This window comes from Tauraco erythrolophus, chromosome 9, assembly GCF_009769465.1.
Source record: "Tauraco erythrolophus isolate bTauEry1 chromosome 9, bTauEry1.pri, whole genome shotgun sequence".
NCBI lineage: Eukaryota > Metazoa > Chordata > Aves > Musophagiformes > Musophagidae > Tauraco > Tauraco erythrolophus.
In genome coordinates this window covers 21397215-21423850 of record NC_141473.1, presented here as the reverse complement: position 1 = coordinate 21423850, position 26636 = coordinate 21397215, and the positions used below count along the sequence as shown (strand labels likewise).

The 26636-nt window shown below is 43.7% G+C and overlaps 1 protein-coding gene across 1 annotated transcript in view; it reads right to left on the bottom strand.

Moving 5' to 3' along the window:
• The window catches only part of ANTXRL (ANTXR like), a 61416-nt gene that overhangs the window by 13069 nt on the left and 21711 nt on the right, over positions 1-26636 (bottom strand). The window contains 13 exon segments of the mRNA XM_086616838.1: positions 7751-7831; positions 8066-8094; positions 9013-9066; positions 9069-9122; positions 9125-9176; positions 10802-10845; positions 10848-10899; positions 14387-14425; positions 15127-15222; positions 19562-19640; positions 20782-20815; positions 20818-20850; positions 23085-23183. Of these exon segments, the coding sequence (XP_086472964.1) occupies positions 7751-7831; positions 8066-8094; positions 9013-9066; positions 9069-9122; positions 9125-9176; positions 10802-10845; positions 10848-10899; positions 14387-14425; positions 15127-15222; positions 19562-19640; positions 20782-20815; positions 20818-20850; positions 23085-23183 (746 nt within the window).

The window sequence follows — 26636 nt, the reverse complement described above, 5'->3', positions numbered from 1 at the left end:
TAGAGGCCATTACTCCGTCTTGAAAAGAAGTAGAGCAGCTAGCATGGAGTGACAGGCGGGTGCTGCCATCCCCGTGGGCAGCAGTCAGAAAATAATTACTAGTCATTAATAATCCCATAGGCTTGATGTCCTACCATTCATCTGAGGAGTCTCAAGTGCATGGCAGGCCTTAACTAAACCTCATGGCTGTAAGGAAGGCAAGTACTGTGTTCTCATGATTATTTCGCAGTTGGGAAGACTAAGGCACATAGATGTCATAGTCAGCATTACAAGGAATCACTCAAAATTTGAGGGTATCAGACCTTCTGAGATTAACAAGCCTTTCAGCTTAAGAGTGATCACTTCCAAAGGGACACACAGAATGAGGAACCCAATACTCCTGTTCTCATTTCAGAGGGCTGGTGTTTAAAATTCCAGCTGCCATGCCTTGTTCAACGTCATGCGATGACTCCATGGTGAGAACCTGAAAGGACTCAGAAGTCCTGGCTTCCAATATATGGAAGCAGCTCATAGTCTGAAATTTTGGCTGCACAGCAGCCTTTTTACCTTCAGTTTTATGCAATGAAGGAGGAAAAAAAAAAAAGGCTTTCAGACTTCTGTACAACAGCCTGCTTCTAGTCCCCTTCCCCAGGAAAGGGCTTTGCATGTGCAAACCACAGGGTAGTATTGCTAAAGCACTGTTTTTTTTTCCTCAAGTGAAGTCCTATGAGTATACAAGGGTGATGGCGACAGCAAAATCTGGTCTACATTCTCACTCTGTTGCAGGTAGTTTTCAGCAACAAAAATGAGATCACTTTCTAAAGCTTTAAAATAAACAAGGGCAATTTTGCCTTGGAGAAAAAAAATAAATTTTTTTTTCAGTTGAGGTTTTCAGTAAACCGAGCCTCTGAGAGTTTCCTGTGACAGTATGTGCTGAAATGCAAAATGGAATGGATTTGCTGAAAGCAGCAACTAAGCAGACCATTTGAAAGTAGCATCTCACCTTCTTCTCTGCACATATTGGGGCTTTTAATGTTTACTTGCTGGCATTGGTAACAGCCCTGCTTTTGATCCATGAGGCCAAGGGGAAGAGCTTGAAAGTTCCCTTCTGCAGAGTCTACTGACAACCTGCCCCACCAGCTACGGTGGTTTCTGTGAGATACTTCAAGATAACCAGGCATTAATATATCCCAAACTCCAATTGTCATAGCAGACCCCTGCAAGCTCAGAAGTACACCAACAGAGTGATGGGGAAGTCCTCAAGGCAGCTTGAGTATCTTGAGCAACATAGCTTGCCAGGCCATTTGGCCACCTTGATGTGCTCTATGTTGCTGGATGAGCAAAGTGTGCCCACCTTGGAGCCGTCAACCCCTTTGTTGGACCAGAAGAGCAACTGCTGGTCCTCTAAGCCCCAGATTTCTGGGGGAGAAAGGGAAGAGTAGCAGCCTAGCTCTAAGGAATCCATCACTGCAACACTAGCACAAATGCCTATCAAGGCTTTGCCTTTGTATGTTACTGCAAGGAAGAAAGCCTAGCAATCCACAGGAGAGCTGTTAGCCCTCTTTCATCTCTCCATCCCTCTGCTGATGCTGTTGGAGAGCTCAGCAAGACACCATCCCACAAACAGCAGTCAGTCTGCTAATGATGAGGTAAGCTAAGTGCGTGTTTATCCCTCGCTGTCCCATCCTGGTCCAACAGAAGCTCCTGCCAGGGGTGACCTGTAGAAGTCTAGTGAGTGGGGTCCTGTGACCCTTTACTGAGGTACTTGCCAAACTAATAAAAACTAATTTCACTGGTGGGGCCATGACATGATCTTGAATGGAGACCAAGAGAAGCAACTGTCTGCAGAGCCAAGCCAAACACTGTGGGCACAGCTCCCAGGAGAAGGGGCATCAGAGCTTGTGCTTGGCTGGTTTTCTTTAGTCAGTTCCAAAAAGTGCCTGTGATTTTAACAACCAGTCCTATTAATACAATCCTGTTCAATGCTGCTGGGTTATCTGTTCTGGGATCCTTTTCCTGAGAAGGCCCTGCTGTGCCCTGGATAGTACCAGCCAGGACAGAGCTCTCCGGAGCCTCAGCCAGCTCTGCAGTGAAGCCATACCTAGGGCATGCTCCTACCAGCAGCTCCTTCCTGCAGCGTGAGAGGAACAGGGGAACGAAGCTGGTGACCAACCCATCGTTCTCAGAAGGTAGGGCTGCAGGGCATCAGTCCCTCATCTCAGAGAGGTGCAGGGAAACAAGGACAGAAAGAGCAGGGAGAGGAAGAAACCACAGAAGGAAACAAGGGAACATCTAGGGCAGGGGTCCAAGGGGATCACAAGCATGGAAAAGAGCAGGTGGCAACAGGCTCATGATGAAAAAAGAAATGAGGATGGACAGACAGCAGCCCTGGCCACCCAGAGCAAAGGAAAACAGAGTGCCTTGCAGCAGTCAGCTCTGTATTCCTGCACAGTCTTCAGCCTGAATTTCTACTGCAAGGCTCTCACACACTGGAATGGGCTGCACCACATGAAGACTCAAAAAGTACAAGTAATGCCATTTTTAACTTCACTTCCTGATGGGACTGGGGAAGAAGTCATGTTTTGAAAATCTGGGGCAGCAATACTGCCTTCCCCATATGTTCTGCAGAATCAAAGAGAAGAGGGCTGTGTTGTAGGGGAAGATGCTGAACAGCTCTGAAAAATGCCTCACATACCTTTTTCTTCTCTTACAAAACCAGATACATTAGTGAATCAATGAAAACATTAACATATTTTGGTTTTCACCAAAACTAATCAAGGAAAGATTTTTTTTTTCTACAAGTATTTTTCAGATATTTTGTGGGAGAAAAGCTCCCAAAACAAAGCATTCATTTTCAAATGATGACAGAAATCACACCTCTCAAAAGTTTCTAAGGAGCGTTTTAATCATAGAATGGTTAGGATTGGAAGGGACCTTAAAGATCATCTGGTTCCAACCCCCCATGCCATGGGCAGAGAAATCCTCCACTACACCAGGTTGCTCAAAGCCTCATTTAACCTGGCCTTGAACACTTCCAGGGATGGGGCATCCACAACTTCTCTGGGCAACCTGTTCCAGTGCCTCACCACCCTCTGAGTGAAAAATTTCTTCTGTATATCTAATCGAAATCTCCCCTCTTCCAGTTTGAATCCATTGCCCCTTGTCCTATCACTACACGCCCTTGTAAAAGGTCCCTCTCCAGCTTTCCTGTAGGGCCCCCTTCAGGTACTGGTAGACTGCTATAAGATCACCCCGGAGCCTTCTCTTCTCCAGGCTGAACAGCCCCAACTCTCTCAGCCTGTCTTCATAGCAGAGGTGCTCCAGCCCTCGGATCATCTTCGTGGCCCTCCTCTGGACCCACTCCAGCAGCTCCATGTCCTTCTTGTGTTGGGGACTCCAGAGCTGAATGCAGTATTCCAGGATGGGGTCTCACGAGCGCAGAGTAGAGGGGCAGAATCACTTCCCTCGACCTGCTGGCCACACTTCTTTTGATGTAGCCCAGGATACGGTTGGCTTTCTGAGCTGCCAGTGCACATTGCCGGCTCATGTTGAGCTTCTCATCCACCAGCACTCCCAAGTCCTTTTCCTCCGTGCTGCTCTCAATCCATTCTCCGTCTAGCCTGTACTTGTGCTTGGGATTGCCCCAACCCACGTGCAGGACCTTGCACTTGGCCTTGTTGAACTTCATGAGGTTCTCACAGGCCCACCTCTCCAGCCTGTCAAGGTCCCTCTGCATGGCATCCCTTCCCTCCAGCGTGTCCACAACACCACACAACTTGGTGTCATCTGCAAACTTGCTGAGGGTGCACTCAATCCCACTGTCCATGTCTCCAACAAAGATGTTAAATAGCACTGGTCCCAGTACTGACCCCTGAGGAGCACCACTCGTCACAGGCCTCCACGTGGGCATTGAACTGTTGACCACAACTCTTTGAGTGCGACCATCCAGCCAATTCCTTATCCACCGAGTGGTCCATCCATCAAAACCATGTCTTTCCAGTTTAGAGACAAGGATGTCGTGTGGGACAGTATCAAATGCTTTGGATAAGTCCAGGTAGATGATGTCAGTTGCTCTTCCCCTGTCCATCAATGCCGTAACCTCATCATAGAAGGCCACCAAATTAGTCAGGCAGGCTTTACCCTTAGTTAAGCCATGTTGGCTGTCACCAATCACCTCCTTATTTTCGATGTGCCTTAGCATAGTCACCAGGAGGATCTGCTCCATGATCTTGCCAGACACAGAGGTGAGACTGACTGGCCTGTAGTTCCCTGGGTCTTCTTTTTTCCCCTTTTTTAAAAGATGGGGGCTATGTTTTCCCTTTTCTAGTCTTGGGAACTTCACCAGATTGCCACGACTTTGAATATGATGGATAGTGGCTTAGCACTCATCTGCCAGTTCCCTCAGGACCCGCGGTTGCACCTCGTCTGGTCCCATGGACTTGTGAACCTTCAGGTTCTTAAGATGGTCTCAGACCTGATCTTCTTCTACAGTGGGTGGTTCTTCATTCTCACAGACCCTGCCTTTGCCTTCTGTGACTTGGGCTGTGCCGCTGGAGCTCTTTCCAGGGAAGACTGAGGCAAAGAAGTCATTGAGAACATCAGCCTTCTCCATATCCCAGGTAGCCATGTTCCCCATTTCCTTCCAGAGAGGGCCTACATTTTCCCTAGATCTCTTTTTATCACTGACATATCTATAGAAGTTTTTCTTGTTGCCCTTGACGTCCCTGGCCAGATTTAACTCTATCAGGGCTTTAGCTTTCCTAACCTGATCTCTGGTTGCTCAGACAACCACTCTGTATTCTTCCCAGGCTACCTGTCCTTGCTTCCACCCCCTATAGGCCTTCTTTTTGTGCCTGAGAATTAATGTCAAAAATTATCCTTTGACATCTTCCCCCGTCCCAAAAGCCTTGTAAGAAACATTTTTCTCCCTGTATTGTGGATGTTCTTTCACTACTATAACATTCCCATTATGCAGAAAAAAAAACACGTTTTGCTATAATTCCCCCCAAATAGCTACGAAAACTGAAGATATGCCCAATTGTAGCAATAAAAATAGAAAGTGACAAGTTTGTGGTGTGTTTTTTTTAAATGAAGGTAAACTGTAAAACAGAGATTCAGGAAAATATAACTTCAGTGAGTTACCTTGTTCTAGTGGGAAACTATCTATACCTCTCGTAATCCCAAAAAATGTAAAAATAGTTTGACTGATTTGAGGACTTTCAGAGACAGGAGTTTTCCGAGTTATGAATCTAAACACCACTGCTAAAACACAATTAAATTGTGTGTTTATTTTGCCTTCCGAGCTGTAAGTTTTCCTGAACAACCAAGATAGCTATGAAATTACCTTAAAATTAAACAAAAAAAAAGTCAAACAAAAAACCACAAAGAATTCTTCCCCTCTGACCCACAAAGCAAAGCAATCCTCTCTCCAAGATCACCACACAGTCACTGGCCTCTGAATGGCGCAGTCTGGAAGAACACAGTGCACCGAGGCATGTTTGGCTGTAATTTCATGTCTACCCAACAGTAAACCAAAACCCATCCATGGCTGTCAGCACATCTGACAGGAGTGATCTTGTCCCCACCAGAGCTGGATCGAGCAGAGCTGTGGGCTTGCTCCTGGGCTGCCAGGCTCCTCCAGCTCTGCGCAGCCAGAGCTCCAGGCTCTCCATGCTGCTGGTGGTCACTCGCAGCACTGACTTGATTTCCCCATTCTTCAGCCATGAAGTAACTGCGTGCATGTGTGTGTATATATCCATATACGCTTCTGTGTACATACATGTATATTTAAACACTTCCCCTCCAGAAAAGCCTAACTCTTAAGAAGCCAATTCTCCACTGAGGAGAATTGCTAATAGGAAAGTCAACCAAACAATAAATAATAACCTTGCTTTTTTCTGTGCTAGCTTTCTCCATGAAATACAGGCCTGCGATATTTTTTTTTTTTTTACAGCAGAAAGACGTCTAGTCATTTTCTTGTTTCTCTTTCAATATTCTTCAGCTTTAGTTAATTTCACAGGCCAGGGAACAGAGATGATCCTATTCTTCCACCAAATCTGGCTCAATAGGATTCTTTCCACCCTATTTCTCAGATGCACCTTTGATTTTTCTAATGTTCCCCCTGATACAATAATCCTTCAGCTCTCTATGTTTTACATTGCCTCTTTTGAGTCCCTCGTTCTCCCAGCAGCAGAGCTGGAAGGCAAGGAACTGAGGATGCCTGTTCAGAGCCAGCCCCCTGCATGTTTCTTGACCGCATGGGCTAACAGAGGCCCTGTTGTGCTCTGCGCTGATAGAAATGCACCAACTGAGGGAGTGAAAAGGCAGAGGATAGATTCGTATTATACAATGTTAGTGCTATCAAAATACAGCTGGGCCTAAAGAGCCTATTCAGAAACTCTAGATCATGCTTAAACAGTAAATAACGTGTCCCGAGCACAGCTGCCTTGAAAATGCAGCTCAGTGAAGCAGTTAAGACTATTTTACAAAGTAGCACAGGAAGCTGAGTCTGTTCTCTTCGTTTCCTTACACACCAAAGGAAAAAAGAGAAGAGACTAAACTTTAAATACTGAAGCTGCATATGCTTCCTTAATAACTAGACAAATGCCCTAACAGTGTTTTGCCAAAAGTTGGAGAGATGTAATGTCTTTGCCCTCGATTATGCAAATTAGAGCTGTCTTTAAGACTTATTAGGTATAAAAATCACCCAGGCAGGCAAACCCAGCACAAGGATCTCTGCACCACTCCTACCTCAGAAAAGTACTTTATGGCCCCCACTGCTGTAACTCTATCACCCTTTCCCCCGAGAGCAGAGGTGATGAACTGTATGGACTCTGGCCAGAGAAGGGCCACCACAGGGAGAAAGATGCTGTTGTCTCTGCTTGACCCTGGTGTTTCAAAGCTCCACTGCAGAAAGCCAGATGTGAAGGTGCAACAGCTCAAAGCAGCAGCACTCAATTCTTACGGAGTTGTCCGCCCAGAAATAACAAGACAGAGACAACCATAACAGTGCCAGGCTCTCACAGGGAAATCATGAGAGCGCCCTGAACTAATTTTTCGCAAGTGACCAGGGGCAGCACACAGACATCTTTGTGGCTCAAAGGCAAAGAGGAATCTACTCCTGACCTACGTTTGGCCAACAAACTTCACCAAGGCAAGGGATAATCTCTGCCTATATATAGGATATAATCAAGAAATATGTCTTTGCAGAATTCTACAGAAACTTTATTCTCCTTTAACTTTGCTATGACTTGTTTCTTCCTCTGCACAGTTCATGATTTCTCTCATTAATCACTTAGCTCTATTATGAAATCTGAAAAAACATTTTTATGAAGTTGGGTAGGAAGACTAATGTTGCAGAACAACTACTGCATATTAAATTCAAAATGAGCAGTCTCCCAGAATCCACAAACAAAGAATCAATCCTTGGACTCCAACACATATGCCTAGAAAAAACAAGGCTAAGAACTTATATTGCTGAAAAAGAGCTCATACTACTGCAGCTGGCCAGCTTCTTCCTCGGTCTGCTCAAATCATCACTGTGGAGACATTGCTGTTGACCTTTTGGGGCAATACTTTTAAGTAGATGCCACAGCAAACACTTTAGCTTGTTTTGAAATCTCTGGTTCCTGTGACAAATTTCTAGCCTCAGGGTAATAGGAAAAAAGACAAGCTCACCAAAAAAAAAAAGAAAGAGAAAGAAAAGAGGAGGTGGTTGGCAGGGAAAGAGCACTGCTGCTGCTAACAGACAAGTCTGTGTGTAACATCTTACCTTATCTCCTGGCTGTGGTCTCATAAGAGAGACTTGATCATAGCCTCGTCGAACCAAAGCCCACAGTGCATCAAGTTTGCCCTGGAATAAAAAAACCAACAACTATGACATGATCAAGAAATTCAGGGAAAATAGCATGAAATTAAACTACAGATGAGTTGCTCCAGCCTTTCTGTATTAAACTGTCTGCACAAACATTGCTCCTGTGCCCTTGCCCTCTATATACTGCTTATCTAGACAGCTAGAAGACAGACCTCAATGGGGTAACGTGGATCTGATACACAATGGGCCAAATTCACCCTGCTCAAAACTCACTGAGAATGTCTGTAGTTCAGTGTGAACAGCTTCAATAAGAGGAACAATTAGACAGGTGTTATGTTAACAAAAGGCAGAAAAAAATACTGTACTGACAGGAGGCGAGGTAAGCTGGAGCATGGATGAATAGCCACAAGAGTTCCTACATAGGCAGGTTTTTAAACTCACAGGTACTTTCCAGTGAGTAAATTCAAGCACTATTAAGCTGATCTGTGAGCATGGTGAGGAGGGGGACCTCATCCCACAAAGCACAGGTTTGGGACATGGCCAGAGGTTTCTGGGATGACTGTGGCATGCTGCTCTCTCGGCCTGCGCTAGCCCTTCAGCTTCCTCCTCCGTAAGCAAAGATAACAGCTCTGCCCTGCCTAAAGAGTTGTGTGAGGATACATACATTAAAGACAGAGAGATACCAGATACTATAATGACACAGGAGAAATGAGGATGAAAAAGCATGGAGACACTGAACGACTTGCCCCAAAATCAAACACTCTATCTTGTGGCTGAACTAGAGGGAAGCAGAGCTGAATCCTAACCCAAGGCCTTGGCCGCAGTGCAGTCAAAGCAAGGACTGTGCACAGTCTGATCCTCTTTGTATGTTGCCTTGAGATGGTACAAAATAGGACACTCTGCTCTCCCACAAAGAGCTGGGATATTCTGCTGTTGCAATCCATGCTGTGCAAAAGTACCCAAAGAGAGGAGGTGTGGAGTTGAAGGAGGAAAAATCTCTGCTCATGCCTCCAACACCCTCCACTCTCCCCCTAAAAACTCTATTGCAACACAGGGCCAGGTGAAATGCATGTTCCAAGAAATGGCAAAGTTGAGGTGTACTGGCCATTTTCTAAATAGGATCTCTCAGCTCCACCACAAGAAAGGACATGCTATGGAAGCAGGATGCAGTAACATGCATGACATAAGAGACTTGGTAAAACTAAGGGCAGATGCATTACCTTGATTGAGTGTACCATTCCGCTGGGAAGGTGGTTTTCTCACGTGAGGTTTTTTGGCTTGGGTTCCCATGGCTCATACTCCTGTTCTGGCAATTTAATAATAGCATTTTGGGCTTCTCCAATTTTGCTCCTTCCTCTGTTGACCCCTTGTCTCCCCATCGCACCTGAAATCAGGAGAGCACATTGTCAGTAGGGATACTCCAGCAGTCCCCATCAGCAGGTGGTTTTCACAGAGATTAACCTAGTTCTCACCAGATGACCCAATACCACCAGATTTGAATCCAAATTTATGAAGGCACCAAACTCAGTGTAATCAGAAATACACATTTCAGAGTCAAACGTTCTCACTCAAATCAGCTTGAACTACTAGCATGTGCACTTTCCAGTAACCTAAGGCAGCATGGGAATTCACAGCATCCAGGGCAGATTAACCCGTTTCCAAGTGAAGTCTGAAGCACTCTGCCCAGCTCTGCTAGGATACAGGTCCATACACTTCCCATTGCCTGACGCAAAAAGGAGGCAGCAGCACCAGCTTAAGGTGCACAGTCTTTATAGCCAGCCATAAGCAGATCCTGCTGTTCCATTCAAAAGTGAAAACAGGGTTAGTAGATAAGTACTTGAATGGCTTAAAAGCATCTTAAGAGTAGTTGGGCACCTGCTACTAAGAACAGCTCTTCTAAAGAAGACCTTGCACAGTCACAAGAGGGGACAGTAACTTTAACTTCATGTATTATACACTGCGTATTTCATCCTGAAATTCTGATTTGTTTTCTGAGCCTCAAACAGAAATGTGATCCTGCAATCAAGGGCTACATATGATCCATAGGTTTACTCAGCATCACAGATAAAATTCTTAGGAGGAAAATAGTTCAGGATATTCAGATGCAATCTTCAGCTGCAGACTTGCAAGGAAGCCATTGCTTTCATTCTGTTAGCCCTAGCTTGGTCCAGATTCTTGGCTAACTTATATTAACCCACTTCCTTCAACTATCCATTAACTCTAGTGGGAGTTTCTGATGTGACATCCCTAAAAAGCCATCATTAGGCTCTCAGCTGATACAAGTAAGTGACAATTCCCTGCATTATCCATGGTTAGGAATATTGAATTGATTTTCACTAACGTGGTTATTTACAGGAGTCAGCTGCTGATCACAGCATTATCCACTGACTCCCTGGCATGTATATGCCATAAGATAACACAAAGCAAATTTCTTTCACAGGTAACACCTCACTTTACAAACTAAGGCTGGCTTGTGCATGAATCCCAAGGCAGGATTTGATTTATTGGACAATTTCAACATAGATGTTGTTTTGTGCATTAGGAGTTAATGCTCACTGAAAAAAAAAATAAGAAAGAGGAAAAAACAAGAAAAATCACTAGTGTAAGTTTCCCAAACCAACTGCTTCCAGGCAGCCAGGCAAAGTGTAGATGGCACCTTCAAATACTCCAGACAAGTGTAACTCTGCCTGAGACAAGACAACTGGACACAATTGCACTCACAGAAGGGTTTGATTGAGTAGATTAAAAACTTCTTTTGGTGCTTATCCCATTTCTTAACTTGCAAATTTTCTCTGGCTCATAATACTAGATTAATTTAATTATTTATGTGAATGATGGCAGCTTGATGTCTGTTACTTAGACAGCAGGTGCAATCAAGTGGACAAGCCCTAATTAAATCTCAGTCTCTAGTCCATCTAGGTAGCTTTTTAAAAATCACATAAAAATATACTTCTACAGTTTATAATTAAATGTGCTGTTTTTTACAACACTAAAGAACAAGCCAAATACCTCCATCCTCTTAATCCCACCAACACCTCGACCTCCATAATAGATGCATCCACGGTTGGCCACTTTTTCTTTGGCAATCCATCTTCATCATCTGATTCCTATGGGAAAGACAGGGAGATATTGATGCTGTTCTCACATAAATGGCACAAGCTATGGAAAACAAATTAACATCCTATGGTCCAATTCTTGGATATCTGGCTTTATGTGTTATTTGCTGACAAGAAACAAAAGTCTCTTGTCTCTGCAGCTGCAGTTTTAACTAGTGAAGCCAAAGAAGATTTGCCTATTCCTCTCTCCAGACAGCTTCTATTTAGTTAAATAGGCACTGAGCTTCAACATCACAACTGACTTGTAAAGGAGGACAAAGTGGAGATGAATCATACATTATACTGGCTTACCACTATGGTATACAGAAAATGCAGCAATCAGTTAACCTAAACAAATCATTTATTAATTGCGCTTTTAGAACTTAATGTCACCTAAGAGGGGAAAAAAGCTACCACTGTTTTCTAATATGCGCATCGATCCTTTTCTTACGGCAGCTGTAAGCAGTTATTCTAGGCTGCTTGATTCTTTGTAGAGTCTGGGGTCAAGCAGTACATTTTGGAACTAGGACTCAGACTCAAGCATTCTCCAAATTGCCAGGAAGCTCAGATCCAAAGTTTTTGATCTGCAATTATAAGACTGCAGATTATTCTTCTGGAACATGAGAGAGTGAATCAGGTTTTACTTCAGGTTCATTGTTCTGTTCTTACTTAACTAAAGGCTGGCAAGTGTATCTGGTCAACAACCCTGGGAACACATCTCCAGCTCTATCATCTTGAGCTGATAGAAGTCACCAGGACTTCTCAGACTCCCTATCATTACATCGAGTCGAGGCAGCTGAAAGTCACACCTTGACACTCTCCAAGTACACACATAATTGAGGAAAGGGCCCAACCAGTATCCTACAATACCATCTTCATTCCTCATACTCTTTAATAAAGACAAATAACTACACCTCATGCTGATAGGCAGATATGCATATCATGGGCTGGTCATGCACAGAGCCTCTGTCAATTTTCATCAGTACAAGCTTGTCTCTAGAACACTGCCTGGACTTAAATTTTACTAAAAAAAAATAAATCAAGTGAAATTCAAACACTAAAGAAGGATACAAATTATTGTTAGATTACTAGGTGATCTTTTCTCAAAGTTGCCCTACATTTTTCTACTGGAATGTAAAAGAAACTGAGAGTTCCAAACTCAATAAAAAGCTTTTAAAAAATATGCTTTGATTTTTTGTTTGTTCATATTTAACTCTTAAATTATGCCTTGGAGCAAGGTATTTCCATCAGTTATTCAGTGGCATCTGATCTTTCAGCTACAGTTCATGGGTCAGTTCCTCCAACAAATTCTTTAGTATGGCCAAGACTAGAGTTGACATTCCCATTAACTAGTAAAGAGGTTTGGGTTTTTTGTTTTGGTTTGGGATTTTTTGTTGTTGTTGCTTTGTTTTCATCTTAAGTCAGGGAAATAAATATACAAAGGTGGCACTGCGGTTTGGTGTTGGGTATTCTTGTTGGTTTGGGTGTTGTTTTGAAGTTGTTTTTTTTTTTAAAGATTATAACAAATATACAAGTTTTTATCCCATTTGGTGCCTCATGTAAAACAGTACCCAGTGAACTACATCAGCAGTTTTAATTAATTTATATTTGATTTCTTTATGAACTTGGGTACCGTATAAAATATCCTGCGTTTTCCATGTGATGTAATACAGATTTCAAGTCTTTGTGTCTAAAAAATCCTTATTGCTGGCAAGCCTGACAGTAGCAGGACACAGTTAACAATGATGGCTGACATAGAATTTATACAAAATATCCCCTACACTGAACAAATGGCAAAGTAACATCAACAGCTACCATATACATTTTGAAAAGTAATGGGAATCTAACACTTGTGGTTTAGAATAAGTTTTAGATAACCATATTCAGTTTAATAGCAGCAATACCAGACTATATCAGCTAAAGGGCAGGTCACCATACCTCAGGAGGCCAGTGCTAAGTAGCCACACAGGATAAAGACAAGGCCAAATAAAAGGACGGATAGCATCTGTAAGTGTGTTATTTCTGGAGGCTTACTTCAGCTCAAAGTCTCTTTGATTGCATTTAAAATCTCTGCCAATCAGAATAATTGCAAAGCATCTGGGAACTCTGCTGCAGGGGTGTGATGCTCTCTGAAACCTCCTTCAAACGCAGCACGGCTGCAATTGCATACTTCAGAACAACTCTAATCACCCTAAAACCAGCATGATTTTCAGTGCATATTCACACAGAATGTTAGGGATTCGAAGGGACCTCAAAGGATCATCTAGCCCAATCCCCCTGCCTGAGCAGGGCCACCTAGATCAGATCACACAAGAACGCGTCCAGGTGGGTTTTGAACATCTCCAGAGAAGGAGACTCCACAACCTCTCTGGGAAGCCTGTTCCAGTGTTCTGTTACCCTTACTGGGAAGAAGTTCTTCCTCATGTTTAAGCGGAACCCTCCTGTGTTCCAGCTTATATCCATTTCCCCTTGTCCTATCATTGGATGCCAGTGAGAAGAGCCTGGCTCCATCCTCATGACAGTCACCCTTTATGTATTTATAAACATTAATGAGGTCCCCCCCTCAGTCTCCTCTTCTCCAAGCTAAAGAGACCCAGCTCTCTCAGCCTAATATTCTAAAGTTGAATTGTCACAGTGCTGCTGGCCAGGACAAGCAACAGGATCACACACACAGTAATGGTGGCCTCTGGCAACCTCAAAACAGCAGCTGTGGTTGCCTTCTGATATTCATGCCAAGTTACACCAAGTTAGCAGCAAACTGTAAGATTCTCTTGTGGGTTAGGCAAGTATTTTTCCATCATTTAACTGTCTATGCCTAGGAAAAAAATAAAGGCAGGCATGAGTTTTCTTTGGAGGTACTTTTATTTATTACTATTATTTTCATGAAATTAGTACAGTCAAACTAAGCTGAGGTCAGGGTCAGTGTGTTACTGTCCCAAAAAGAGCTAAATACAACCCTGCCTCAAACAGCTCCCAGCCTAAATGGAGAAAGGCTAAATGTCCTTCCAAAGGTCACTCTGCAGCAGAACCACAGCCAGGGCAGGCTCTTGTCTCCCTCTCCTATAGCAAAGCCACAAGAACGTGGTCTTCGCTGTCCTTTCTTCCTGCTGCCAGTCTTTGTTCCTTACTGCCAATCTGGGCTAAACTCCTGCTGAGAACAGTGGCAGTTTTACTGGAGGAGGGAGAGCTTTCAGCACAGCTTGAGAAGCAAAGATTTGCTTACACACCTGTTGGATGCACAGCAGAAGGAATAAAATACCATAGGAACTGTTGGTCTGTAGACTTCTGAGTTATGCAACTATATTCACTGTGGATGGAAATAATCTTGCTGTAAGTATATAAAGAGGGCAGAAGGCAGAAATAACTTTCCTGACCCAAGCGACTTCCTCTCTCAGCCTTCAAGGTGTCATTAAGACACCTACAGGGCTGACGTCCCTGGACAGCACAATACCTTACAATGGCTGCAGACAGTGCAACAGTTCAAAAATAGCACACTTACAGGTTCTGGAGGTGGTGGTGGTGGCGGCTCCTTGATTACCTGGAATATACAAACAATGGGAGAAATCTGAGTTAACGGTAAGGTTCATCCATCTCAATACTATGCTCTCTCTGCTTTCTTGCTCATATCACAAAAAGGTTGCTGGACCATTTGGCCACATTCAATCCCATCACTAGCCCGCTGCTTTTCAGCAGGCATTAATTAAATGCAGACAAGAAGCTAAATCCATCACACTGAACTATTCAATTACCTATTACCTTTTTAAGTAACTCATAACACAGCTCCATATTCTGGTAGTTCTGACTTAATGTCATGCGACTACCAAGCCAGTGCAAAATATTTGCTCAGAATCTGCAACTCCTATGAATAAATAAAAAAAGAAAGCCTAATTCTTGTCTCTAAACCCTTATGCTTACGCGCATATTAGGCAGTCAACCAACCAGTTCCATTACACTTTTCTGCAGCAGGTTTCAAATCTTGTTCTAAGGAGGTCCTGATCTCTACAGAAACTTGGGCCATGTCCACAAGCTCACTTAAACTTCTTCAGTATCATCATCACACAGGCCTTGCAACATTCAAAAACCCAGACTTCAACAAGCACTTTAAGCAATTTGTTGAATCAGGGCCTTACAAACTTGGCAGCATTTTTCTTAAACAAAGTTAACCACTCACTCCAACACATGTTGTGCTTTTGCAGGTAACACATGAAACCAAGTCAAAGAATAAAAACCTGTACTTACCACCGTGCAGCAAAGAGGCCAGAACCACCAAAGGAGAGCCAGAGCCAGCAGCAGAAAGAGAATCAGGAGAGCAATGAAAAGGATGGTCCCAGTCAGCTGCAAACAAGATGATCACTTCTGAGTTATCTGCATTTGTCAAACAAGGTGGGAGCCCTGAAGTTACACAATTAGACTGGGCAAAATGAGCCAGGTTTCCCTCACTACAAGGCCTCAGATAGATGGTGTAGTCAATCATGATTTCATCAGGGTCATATCAGTATTCAGCGTGACAAATCTCTATTTGAAGTCATGATTCAGAAAAGCACCTCCTGTTTGTGGTGTGCATATGTATAATTTATATAAAAGTTTACGGTATGCATATAGCCCACTAGATTCAAGGGTGCTAAACTTCTATACCAACCATTCCCAAATCCATGCTAAGAGGTCCCTTAATACTGTCAGAGGGGTATTTCAAAGTACATGACCACAGACTCTGGGTGTAGAGTAACCATTCACCACTAGATATGCAGAGTATGCAAATGCCGATATTCAAAGAATGGCAATTTTGGAGCTAAGAGCTTATGGGTAACTGTTTGCACACCAACATCACAGAACAGAACACAACTTCCTTGCTGAGCCTCATCAGCTCCCAAGCCTGCCTGAATTGCCTTGAGTCAAAACTGCACACACAAACCCAGCCCAAGTGCCTATGCAAACTAGTCCTTAACGCCACTGGTTATTGGTAATCCTCCTGGAGCTGGTTTGACTGTTTTTAATTACATGCTGTAATCATGATCTTAGTTCCTGATTCTTATATTCCATCTGTTTGTCTACAGAGAATGGTGGGACTCCAGGGACAGGTAGCTAACGGTCTACATTCAAAATAGAAGTTGAATTTTATTCAAAAGTACTAGAATAAAAAAAAAAAAATCAAGTGTTAACACTTGAAATTAGCTTTTCAAAGCAGCCAGGCAACCAAAAAGAATCACAGCTCTGATTTTCCTATGTAATTCTTGAGGGACTCTTTGCACTCAGAGCATTTCACATCAGTGTTCAGAAGATTATTAACTCTGTGTACTGCTGTGACGACTACAGGAATGCAGGTCTTCATATGCTGCTTGGCCCCTGTAGAACATACGGAGCATGTGACCTTTTGGGAATTAAACATTTGTTACAGATGGGTGTGGCATGCTAGGACATGCCACTTCCTTTGACTGCATTGGACTCCAGGATGAGTTAAAATTAGCTCTGGTGCTCCTGCCATTTCTTTTATACTGGGAAAAGAAACCTCCTCAACCTCCTCAGATGAGGCCCTGAGCAACCTGATCTAGTTGGAGATATCCCTGTTCCTTGCAGGGGGGTTGGACTAGATGACCTTTGAAGGTCCCTTCCAGCCCTAACGATTCTATGATTCTATGATTTTCTGAGTTTGAGAAGAGGTTTGATTCATCAGCAGTAGGGGTACCAGAGAACAGGTAAAATCTGGCAGCAAATTGCAGAGTAGCTTGGGGCTAGGGGGATGTGAAAAGAGCTTAAAGAAAGATCTGTGAATCAGGCTGAGGGAATAGGACCTGACTAGAGAAGAAGCTGTAAGAGGTTTTCAAAGAAGGACAGGTGAAGGAAAAATGGAAAAAAAAGCCAGTTCCAAAGAAGACTTATGGAGGATAAAGTCCATGAGATTCATCTTACTTAATCTGAAAATACTTGTTGAATTCCTATGACACCAGAAACTGAGGCTTAGCCCCTTCTTACAATAGGAGTTCCCTTCACTCTTCCAACTGGGTTTGTTTTCCCTTCAGACAATGAAACAGCTGAGAATGGAAAAGAAAATACCAACTGACATCACATGTGGCTGACTCAGGTGGTACCTAGTTCTTTCTCAGACCAAAACCAATAGCTATCAGGACTGACATATTGAAGACGGGACTAGCCAAACCACAGCTCCTACTCCATGATTTTAGGCAGGTAGCTCAATATTCCATATCTGTGTCACAGCATCACCATCCCTCCACTGGTGTGTGGCTTCTCCGTTTAGATACAACTGACCTGTTTTGGGATACAGTATTTAGCTCACTTCCTTCATTTGGTCAGGTGAAAGCCAAGGTGGAATGCTGCAATATGTGCCAAATGCCCTGCTTAAAGGGCAGGAGACACACTTCCCAGCTGCAGTTCAGTGCTGCAGCCCCTCTTCTCTGGCCCTCCAATGGCCTCATGTAGCACTAACATATCTGGAAAGCAGACACTTGAGAGGCATGAAATCCCAGTGAAGTCAGTTTGTTGCGAAAAGGATGAATAAAGTCAAGCATAACTTTAAGAGGTATTGCTGCACACCTTAAAAATAAATCCAAGCACAGTAGCAATCCAGTGCATGAGCCAACAGATGCACATACCACTGCTACTGTCACTCCGAACAACATTACCTCCTTGTTTTGTAGCCTTTGTTCCCAGGCATTGCTTTTCCCATGCTAAGGGCTCATATAAATTGCAGAGACATTTGCCAGCAGCAGCTCAGGAGCTGTGGGCAGCAACAAGCTAAAGAGTTGTCTTTTAATGATTAAACATACAAAGCATCGTAGTGAAGCTGGACTTTGAAAAGGGAATAGCAGCCTTCACGAAGCTGAACAGAAATAAGCACAGGGATCACACAGAGGCTTTAGGAGTAAAGTGAAGAGAAGATACTTACTGTACAGAAAGGACAGAAGGGCCAGCTGGGGAGGAGAGCTGAGCAGGCCAGCTGACTGCCACCCAGAGGAAAGGAAACAGGAGAGGAAAGGAAATGGAGGAGTCTCTAGAATGACAAGAGTGAAATGCATGAAATTAAGACAAAGTTGGAAACTGAACTGCTAACCTCCCTGCTTACAGGATGTAACTGGAGTGAGACAGTCTTTTTTTGTACCAGCTGAAAATCAGGGTCCCTGTTTCCTTCACATTCAATCTGCAAGAGATTGACAGGACTGGAGATTGCATTCCTTTCTTTATCCTAAGGCTACTGAGACGAAAGCTTCCTCCGTCCGTGCTCTGGCCTGTAGAAACCCCAGCTAGGGGTAAGACTTCAGTCTTGATAAGAAATGAATCACATATAGGTAACTAAATGCATCAGTTAACACGTTTCACTGTAGACTCAAAAGATTTTATTGTACCTGAGGTAGAGAAGGGAATAAAATGTGAAAATACTCATCTTCAGTGTAGAAAATTTAGAGGAAAGTTTTGGAAAATTAAAAATAATCAGGTGAAGCAGCAAATACACCTCTGCTAAATTCTGCATCCCTGCATCCCAGACTGTTCCAGCAATCCGGTGTGAGATTTCACAGCTTCACTGCTGAAACATCAGAAAATGGTATTTGCAAGTTCTAGTCACTGCCTCTGTCTTCCTTCCTGCCCTTCTGTTCTGCAGCTGTCAAAAGGCCAACAATGATTACAAACCGATATGACAGCATTTGGCATAGGCTATAAGAGTCCTTTAGACACTAACAAAAATAAAGCTCAACTTTGATACAAAGTGTTGCTATCAGTTGCTTCAGCAAACTTGTCTCATCCACAAGCACAAGGCCAAATCTTTAGCTACTGTACTTGCTTAGTACAGTACATCAGCTATAGGCTTTGCCTATTTTACTTCAAGGCAAGAAAGACAAATGTTTATCTACTAATCATCATCTTAATTTTGATTGACTGATTCTAAAAATCAGATTTTGCTAGAGGATCACTTCTAGTTGTTGGTCCCTGATGCTCCACCAGAGGATAGGTGGTCTTTTTGAGCAGGAAATGCTCACATCACAGTCATCACTGTCCTGCAGCAGTACATTCTCCCTCAGCTGGGCTGAGCAGCAGCATGTTATCAAGAAGGTCGTCCCAGGATCTGAAGCTGCTCCCTTTCTGGTCATCCTTATGACACCAAGAGAAAAGTAACCAGCTCCCATCACTAAAACTGTAAAAAACACCTTACCGAATCCTGAACAAAAAGGCAAATTGTGGGAGTCTAAGAACAAATGCTGTAAGCTCCAATCAAAAAAAATAACCAAGCAAATTTAGAGGACCTTCCACACTGTGGCCCTTCCAGATCCAAGTCCTAGCAGTTGCACCTTTCACCTCAGATCCCATAAAGGATCTGAAAGCTCAACAGGGTGTTGCTTGCTGACGCTCCTTCCCTCATTTTCCCAGATTCCCTTCCAGTCAGATCCTAGCTCTAAGGATCTCTCTTTCCTGGGATAGGAATGGGTAGGGTGCCTTTTAGTTGTAATTTTTTATTCAGTAAATCTATCATGATCTATCCATCATCAGTAACAATTCAATCTAACTAGTGCTGGTAATTTTTCAAAGAAATGCTGGGATTCAGTCAATAAGTGTGCTGCAGAAGCTATAGAGAGCTCATGCTCACTCAAGGAGGCTTTGCCTGAAGAGCCATCATCTCTTTCCAAGATCTCATGGTTCTCTGTCAAGCCCCATTGCAATTACTTACACACTGTGTGCTGGTGATGCTGACAGAGCTGGAGATGAACGTTAGCCCGTTGTTCATGCTGACTTGTAGGAAAACCACCCTAAAGCACAAAACAGATACACTTATTTTTAGTGTCATCTTTATACCCATTGTTTCCTTTATTCTGGCTGTGTTTTAGCCATTGGCTCATGAACACGCATGGATAACATGTCCTGCTGAGTCAAGACATTTTCATGGCTTCAGGTGCTTACCTGCATTTATCTCTCTGCTTGCCCAGGAGCTACCTTTATGTTGGCTTAATTGAGTTGGGGCATATGCTTTTTATTGAAAAACTCCATCCCACCTGAGGCAAAGGGCACTAGGACAGTAAGTCATAACAGAGTCTCAGACATTCACAATATTACCCTAGATAGCACAAGAAAATTTAAGGCTTTTTTTTTAAACTCCTTCTGCAGCCTAAAGAGCCAGAATGTGTTTTCTTCTATATCCAAGAAAATCCAGAATACTTGTACTGAGGTCAAGGTGTAAGAATACTGAAGTGACAGTGAAATTAAAGAAGAATCTGGCCCTAGCCATTCTCAAATATCAAAGGAAGGATCAGAGGGGGAAAAAAACACAACCACAAAAAACAACAAACCACAAAGCAACAAACAAACAAAAAACCCACAAAAAACCCACCCAAACAGCTTTCCTTCACCCATAAACAGGAAAGGGGAGGGAGGCATTTCCCCTCATCCCCAGTACAGTATTTAAGCACCCACAAGGTCACCCAAGAAGGTAGGGCCTCATGCCACGTCCCCCAGGAGTCCGCAGGATTACAACAGCTGAAAAATACCCACACTAGCCAGAGCAGGGCAAAACACAGGAAGCAACATCTACAACAGCAGTAAGCGAATTCAAATCAAGCATCTCTCTTCAATCAAAATGAAAAGTTGTCTAGAATTCAATTACCATTTGGACTGAAAAAACAAGATGTAGGAACAGAGGAAAAAATCACCATTCTATGATATGGGACCATGGTCCAACAAGGCCTTTGGTTAAGCCATGCTAAAGACCCAACACTGAATAGAATGGCTCATACTAGGAGAGGATTTGGCACAAAGGGGATGGAGGTAATCCTGCCACACACACAAATTTATTAGCTTGGCACTTTGGGCAAAATTTTGAGCTCTTAGCTCAGTAATGACACCTTCATCTAGAAGTCCTCTCTTTCTTGACACGTGCTGAAAAGCAATACTTACTGTCCAGCATCTTCTATCACTGGGGCAGGACAAGTAAGTAAGTATCTTGAACAAGGGTCGGCTTTTCATCTGGAAAGAAGTAAATATAACTGTCAGGGATGAAAAAAAGAGATTGTCCCAAGCAGGCCACGCCCTAGAGAAGTGTTGACACCAATGAGAGCCACAGACAAATTCAATACATAGGCAAGTACCGGTATTCTCAAATGGCACTGATTAGAAAGCCAAGTACTAGGAAGACCATTCTTGTTGATGTCAATACAATGTTATCAGGCTGAAGATACTACAGCTAAGAAATGGAAATACATCTCTGTTCCTGACAGCAGCGATCAGCCATTTGGAAACCAGCTTTGAGCAATATTCATCTTGCCTATCTCACAAGTGCACACAAACTCTGCTCATACTGAATACTCTGATCCCACAAGTTACTCAAGGGTGTCAAAAGCATAGGGTTCAATTTTCACCTACCCACTTCCAAACTTACACACAGGAGAAGCCAAGGCTGCACTGTTGAGCCCAGGGAAGAGAAAGAACAGAGATGGGGTAGAGCTGAAGTGGACAGACACTGGAGCAAAAAGAAACCCATAGTTGGTCAGATATGACAGACAGGGGCCATGACCAATGTTTCTGTGAGGACGTGTCCTGCACTAGCTGCTGCTGTTCCTGTCCCCAACCTCCCCTCTGTGGCAGCATCATCCAGAAACAGTCTATGTTTACAAGGGTTTGGTGCAGGCAGAGTCAAAAGCAAGGCACAGGTGTTTTCCTGCCTCTCTGAACTCTGCTGCTCCAAGAGTCGGCAGTGCTAATTCTGTTGCTTTCAAAAGCCACATCCCATGAACACCAAGAGGAAGCCCAGCAGTAATCCTGCAATGCCACTCCACTAAAAGTAAGTTGAGGCACAAGAGCAGACAAATCACTGCTGTGACTGCACCTTAGCTTCAAATGGCACAATAAAGCAGCTAAGCTGCCAGTCCAGAGAAAGACTGATCCACAAAAGTCTGACCCAAGTGAATCAGGGCCTGGTAAAAGCTGTCAGTTTATTTAAACCTTAAAGGCTTGATTACTTTCTCTACCTAAAAAACACATTAACTTGAGCAACAGAAGATATGAGAGTTGTTCCTTCATGCTTCAATCAAGTACACTTGAAGACAAAGCTCATTTCCCTGCTTTGGCAGAGATGAAGCCATGGAAATGATGATATGTTTTAGGGCCAGCCTGAGGGCAAAAGTCAGCCAGCATAGATCAGTATCTCATCACAACATTTGTTGCAGACCTAATCCAAGGACAACACAACATGGAGGAGATGTAAGGAATTTGGGTAATTCTGCTTCTGTGCACTTCCAGACCCAGGTCAGCACTCACCAGTCAAGTTGCCAGTGCATTAGGGACAAGGAAGAAAAAAACTAAAGTCAGTCTACCTGGTAAACCATAAGAAACAAATCCCTGGCAAAGGGCATCTGTAAGCGGAATGAGAGAGAAACCACCAGAGTTTATTTAATGTAGCCTCCACGTAGGCAACTCGGATAGGAAATGAAGGCGCGATTCATGTGCTCCCTCTTGTAAGTGAATTGACTGCTGGGGAAGGCAGTCTGACCACAAAAGGATATGAAAGCCTCTACTGTGCACAGTCAACAAGGGCAGCATATACAGAAAAGAAGCAAAGCTCCCCTCCCCACACCGTGCTTCTCGGGAATGAGAGGACTGCTGAGAAACTGGACACTCCATCTTTTTTGGCCATTCAGTCCTTTGCCTGGCTGCTGAGACAGCAAACAAAAGACCCTCTTTAGCACAGCGATGACAGGGAGTTTCCACGTTACACACTCCCTGCGATGAGACCAGCAACTGGTGTCAGAGAGGAACGGAGCAGGCCTAGGAAAGCCCTGCTTTGTGGGGAGCATCTCCTGAGTTGGTAAATAAATAGTCTGAAGACACCACAAGGATATCAAGATAGCGTTATTTTTTTTCACTAGTGAACAAAGGACTAGGGAGCAATTCTGTTTCTCCCTCTTAAAACCTGATACCCTCACTGGCTGTATGCCTCACCCACATGCACCATTACAATGATGCTGGAATTCATTGTGCAGCAGCACACCCCATGTAAGCCCTGGAGACACAATGCCCACAGGTCACAGCATTGACTAAAGATGTTTCAAGCTTCTGTTAGATGTGGATCCCTACTCAGCTACCCCTACATTCCACTGCAAGGACCCCTCCAAATTGGACGAGAGGTGACCTGTATCACTTCTGTCACTCATGGGGTGACACAGCCACAGGGGGCACTGGAATCCATCAAATTGCAAACTTACTGATAGTAAGGCTGTCGTTGAGCTTGAAGCTGCAGAGTACCTGGTCGATATTTCTTGCGTGATAAAAGCCGTTGCCTCTTACCACAACTTGAAATGATTCTGTAAGTAAAAATACAGAAGAGTAATGAAAAATAGCTCAAACACAGCCCTTCCTTACAGAGTGATCTGAGTTACAACACAGCAGTGGCTATTCTCTTGTCCTACACCTGAAACAAAACATTCACACTGACACTCTCAGTATTCAGCAGCAATGGCCAGGAGTGCTATAGTGGCACTGGTGCTTCACAGAGCAACATTCATCTTACAGCTGCTCCTGCAAGCATCCTATCAACCCCAAGGCCTTAATTAAAGGTGCCACAGTAATACTGTGCGGCTGACACAGCTGATGTCATGTCATGGTTCCTCCATAGCTTCCGGGCCAGACACCTTTGCTAACCCTAAGCACCAGCCCTTCCTCTTATCTCCACAGCAGATTGCACCTGGCTTTCAGCAGCAGCTCTGTTCAGAGAGATGCAGACAAACAGGACTCCCCTCATAACTCCCTCCCCAAGAATCAGTGAGAAAGGTTTGTATCTCGTATAAATCCTGGAAAAACACAATCTTTCTGTCCATACAAGAACTGAGTCTGTGCACAGCCCTGTTACCATCTGCTGTGCATTGGGAATAACTAAAGATCCAGGTGCTGAAGTTTCTTTGTGCTCTTCCCCCACACCCCTGCCCCAGTAGCAGAAACCACCAGTGGCACCAGAAGAGACCTGCCACAATCAGACACTGTCTGATGGATAGAGCAAGTGTGTTCCTGAACCTGCCCTTCAGTTGCTCTCAACTTCTGTTGCTTCAGTCCTGATGGGGGAGGGTGGGGGGGGCCAACCTGTGATTTTTGTCATTACTGTGATAAGCAACTGTAGTTTGTTCATTCAAGCAGGAAAAACATTGTCTGTTTTTTCAGTCAATCTTTCAATGGTCTTTTTACTGATAGGGTAGTTTCACATCTGAGTAAAGTCAATCTAGGAAGGGTGCTGCCAGAAGCAAGATTTTGCAGTTGTACAAGCCCTCCGCTGTTGGCACCACTGATGATGTTGCAGTGCACTGAGCTTGTTCACATACCTGAACAATAACCCTCTGTTGCCAGAGAGATCAGTGAGGTAATCTGCCTGGCTGAGTATCTGCTGGGAACAGAAACACACAAGAGAAAGAAAGGGACAGAGACAAGCAGTAGTAGCATCAGGTGAGTTTATGTCTATCATGAAGCCTCCTCGAGTCATTGTACCCAGAACAGTTAGAAACAGGAAAGGCAATTTGAGAAAGAAGAACAGTTAGAAACAAGAAAGGCAATTTGAGAAAGAAGGTATTAAGAAGCCTGGTTGGTTTCTTGCCTTCTCCACAGCAAGCTTTAAACATTATTTCTTAGTAACCTATACAGGTAACACTTCTCAGAGCTCTGATAACCACACAACACAACTATTTGCTGCTCTTCCTTCCCTTTTACCTTACACAGGTGGAGCCTGACACTGAGCCACACACGTCTTCCCGAATCGCCAAGCTAGGCACAAGGTACGTCAGGAGGGGAAGCGGAAAGGGAAACTTCCCTCTAGGTCACAAAATGCACTGTTGCTGCTACACCAACCAGAGATAACATCTTTAACACAGGCAGGTGGAGAGACATTACCAATTTGTTCTGTGCCAAACATTTTTGGAACTCCCTTTGATGCTACACACAAGAAGCTGAGACCCATAAAACATGACAAGGGAAAGCACAGAAGTTGCACTTTCACACATAAATCTCCTGCTTTAGCTGAATTCTCCACAGAGCTCATTTACACCAGCTGCTGAGCAGCATTTGAGACCAGCCCAATACCAGGGAGACACCAACACAACATAGGGTCAATTAGTCTTCAAGCTACACATATACAGAAAAATAAGAATAAACTGCATAGAAGTTCTCCACTAGCAGCAAGTAAAAACCATTAACGAGTCCACATGCATTACCACTTATACTTTGACCAACACACTAAAAATGAGAGGAAAACAATGTTGACAGTATTGGGGGGAGCCGTACCTAATTTTTAGTGATACAAGATCCAGCTTTTGATAACATTTCATATGATGCACTGCCATGTTATTTCTATGCTTGGAAGGAAGGACTTTTTATTGGATAACACTACATGAGGCCAAAAGGTGGCTGAAATGCATATTCAGCTCAGCCTGCCTGCTCTTCACTATCAAGTTACTATAAGACAAGCTAGCATGAGGATGTGGAGCGTTTTAACTTTTCCAAAAAAAACAGCTTGTTCTTGCCCAAAACACATTCTCACTACATTGAAGTCTAACATAACTCTGGGTGAACCGGACAAGGGCATGGACAAGTTATGATCAAGCACTGGAAACCCACACTGTTTTTTCTCATGGTAATGTTTCCCTTAGAGCAGGGCTCTGAACTGCTGCAGGCAGCAAGAAACACAGGAATCGGTGAAGATATTTTGGGAGGGGAAAAAGGAAACATCTACCAGAGTGCAAAATAAAGTGAAACACATGCTTTGGCACTTTGCTGAAGAAAGATGATCAAATTTGAGACCTCACTGAACACAACAAGAGCCAAAAGTCAGCATCAGAATTCAGCCTCTTTAAGGGACAGGTTGTACCTCCTGGCTCCCACTGTGGGTGAAGGGCACTTCTTTAAACAACTAAAAATGGACTGTGGGGCAGATTCAGCTGCTTCTTACTCCAGCAAGAATATGGAGTTACTCTAAGTCTGATTCATGCCTTGAGCCATTCCACATCTAACCCAGCTGATATGCTGAGAGTTATTCTTGATGAGCATCCCTTTTTTTGCCAGCAGAGCTGAGAGTCATGGCCAGCCCTGGGGGCAAATCGGCCTCTGCCCTCCCACCAGAACTACCTGCCTGGGACTACACATTGCCCCAGACTTGCTTGTAGTCAGCCCACTCCACAGTGACCTGAATATCCAGCTAAGACGATAGTTTCTTTTCGTCTCTCTACCTTATATTACAAAAGCAACTTGCTGAAAATTACACTTACGTTTCTCCCCCACCCTCCAAACTACTGGTCTTAAAAGGCAGCAACCACAAAGGCTTAAATTGACAGCTGTTTCCATGGCTTTAAAAGATGCAGCAAGTCAGAGACTTTCAACACAAAACATCAAAGGTAAAAGCTATGTTGAGAAGTTTAGTTGTCAGGATGGTTTACCTCTCCTGCCCTTCTTTTCACCGTCACTGCCACTCTGCACAGTCAGTTGTGAACAACTGACTCAGTAGTACCGTCTCCACCAACACAAGCTGACAATATAGTCTCAATACCAGCCTTGCATGGAAACGTAATCAGCTGGTACTGGATTTGGTTGTTGCTGTTAAGAAGTCTGCCCCTTCGGATGCTCTGGAGCATTAACGTGTTCTGGATGATGGTCTGTTGAAATGGCTAATTCCATTTAATTTTGCGCCCTGGCTCTGGCTGCATCCTTTTCTTCCTTAGTTACTGTCAGATTGTAGATTGTAGCTTTTGACAAGACAGTGAAGGGAAAAAGGTCAGCACTGA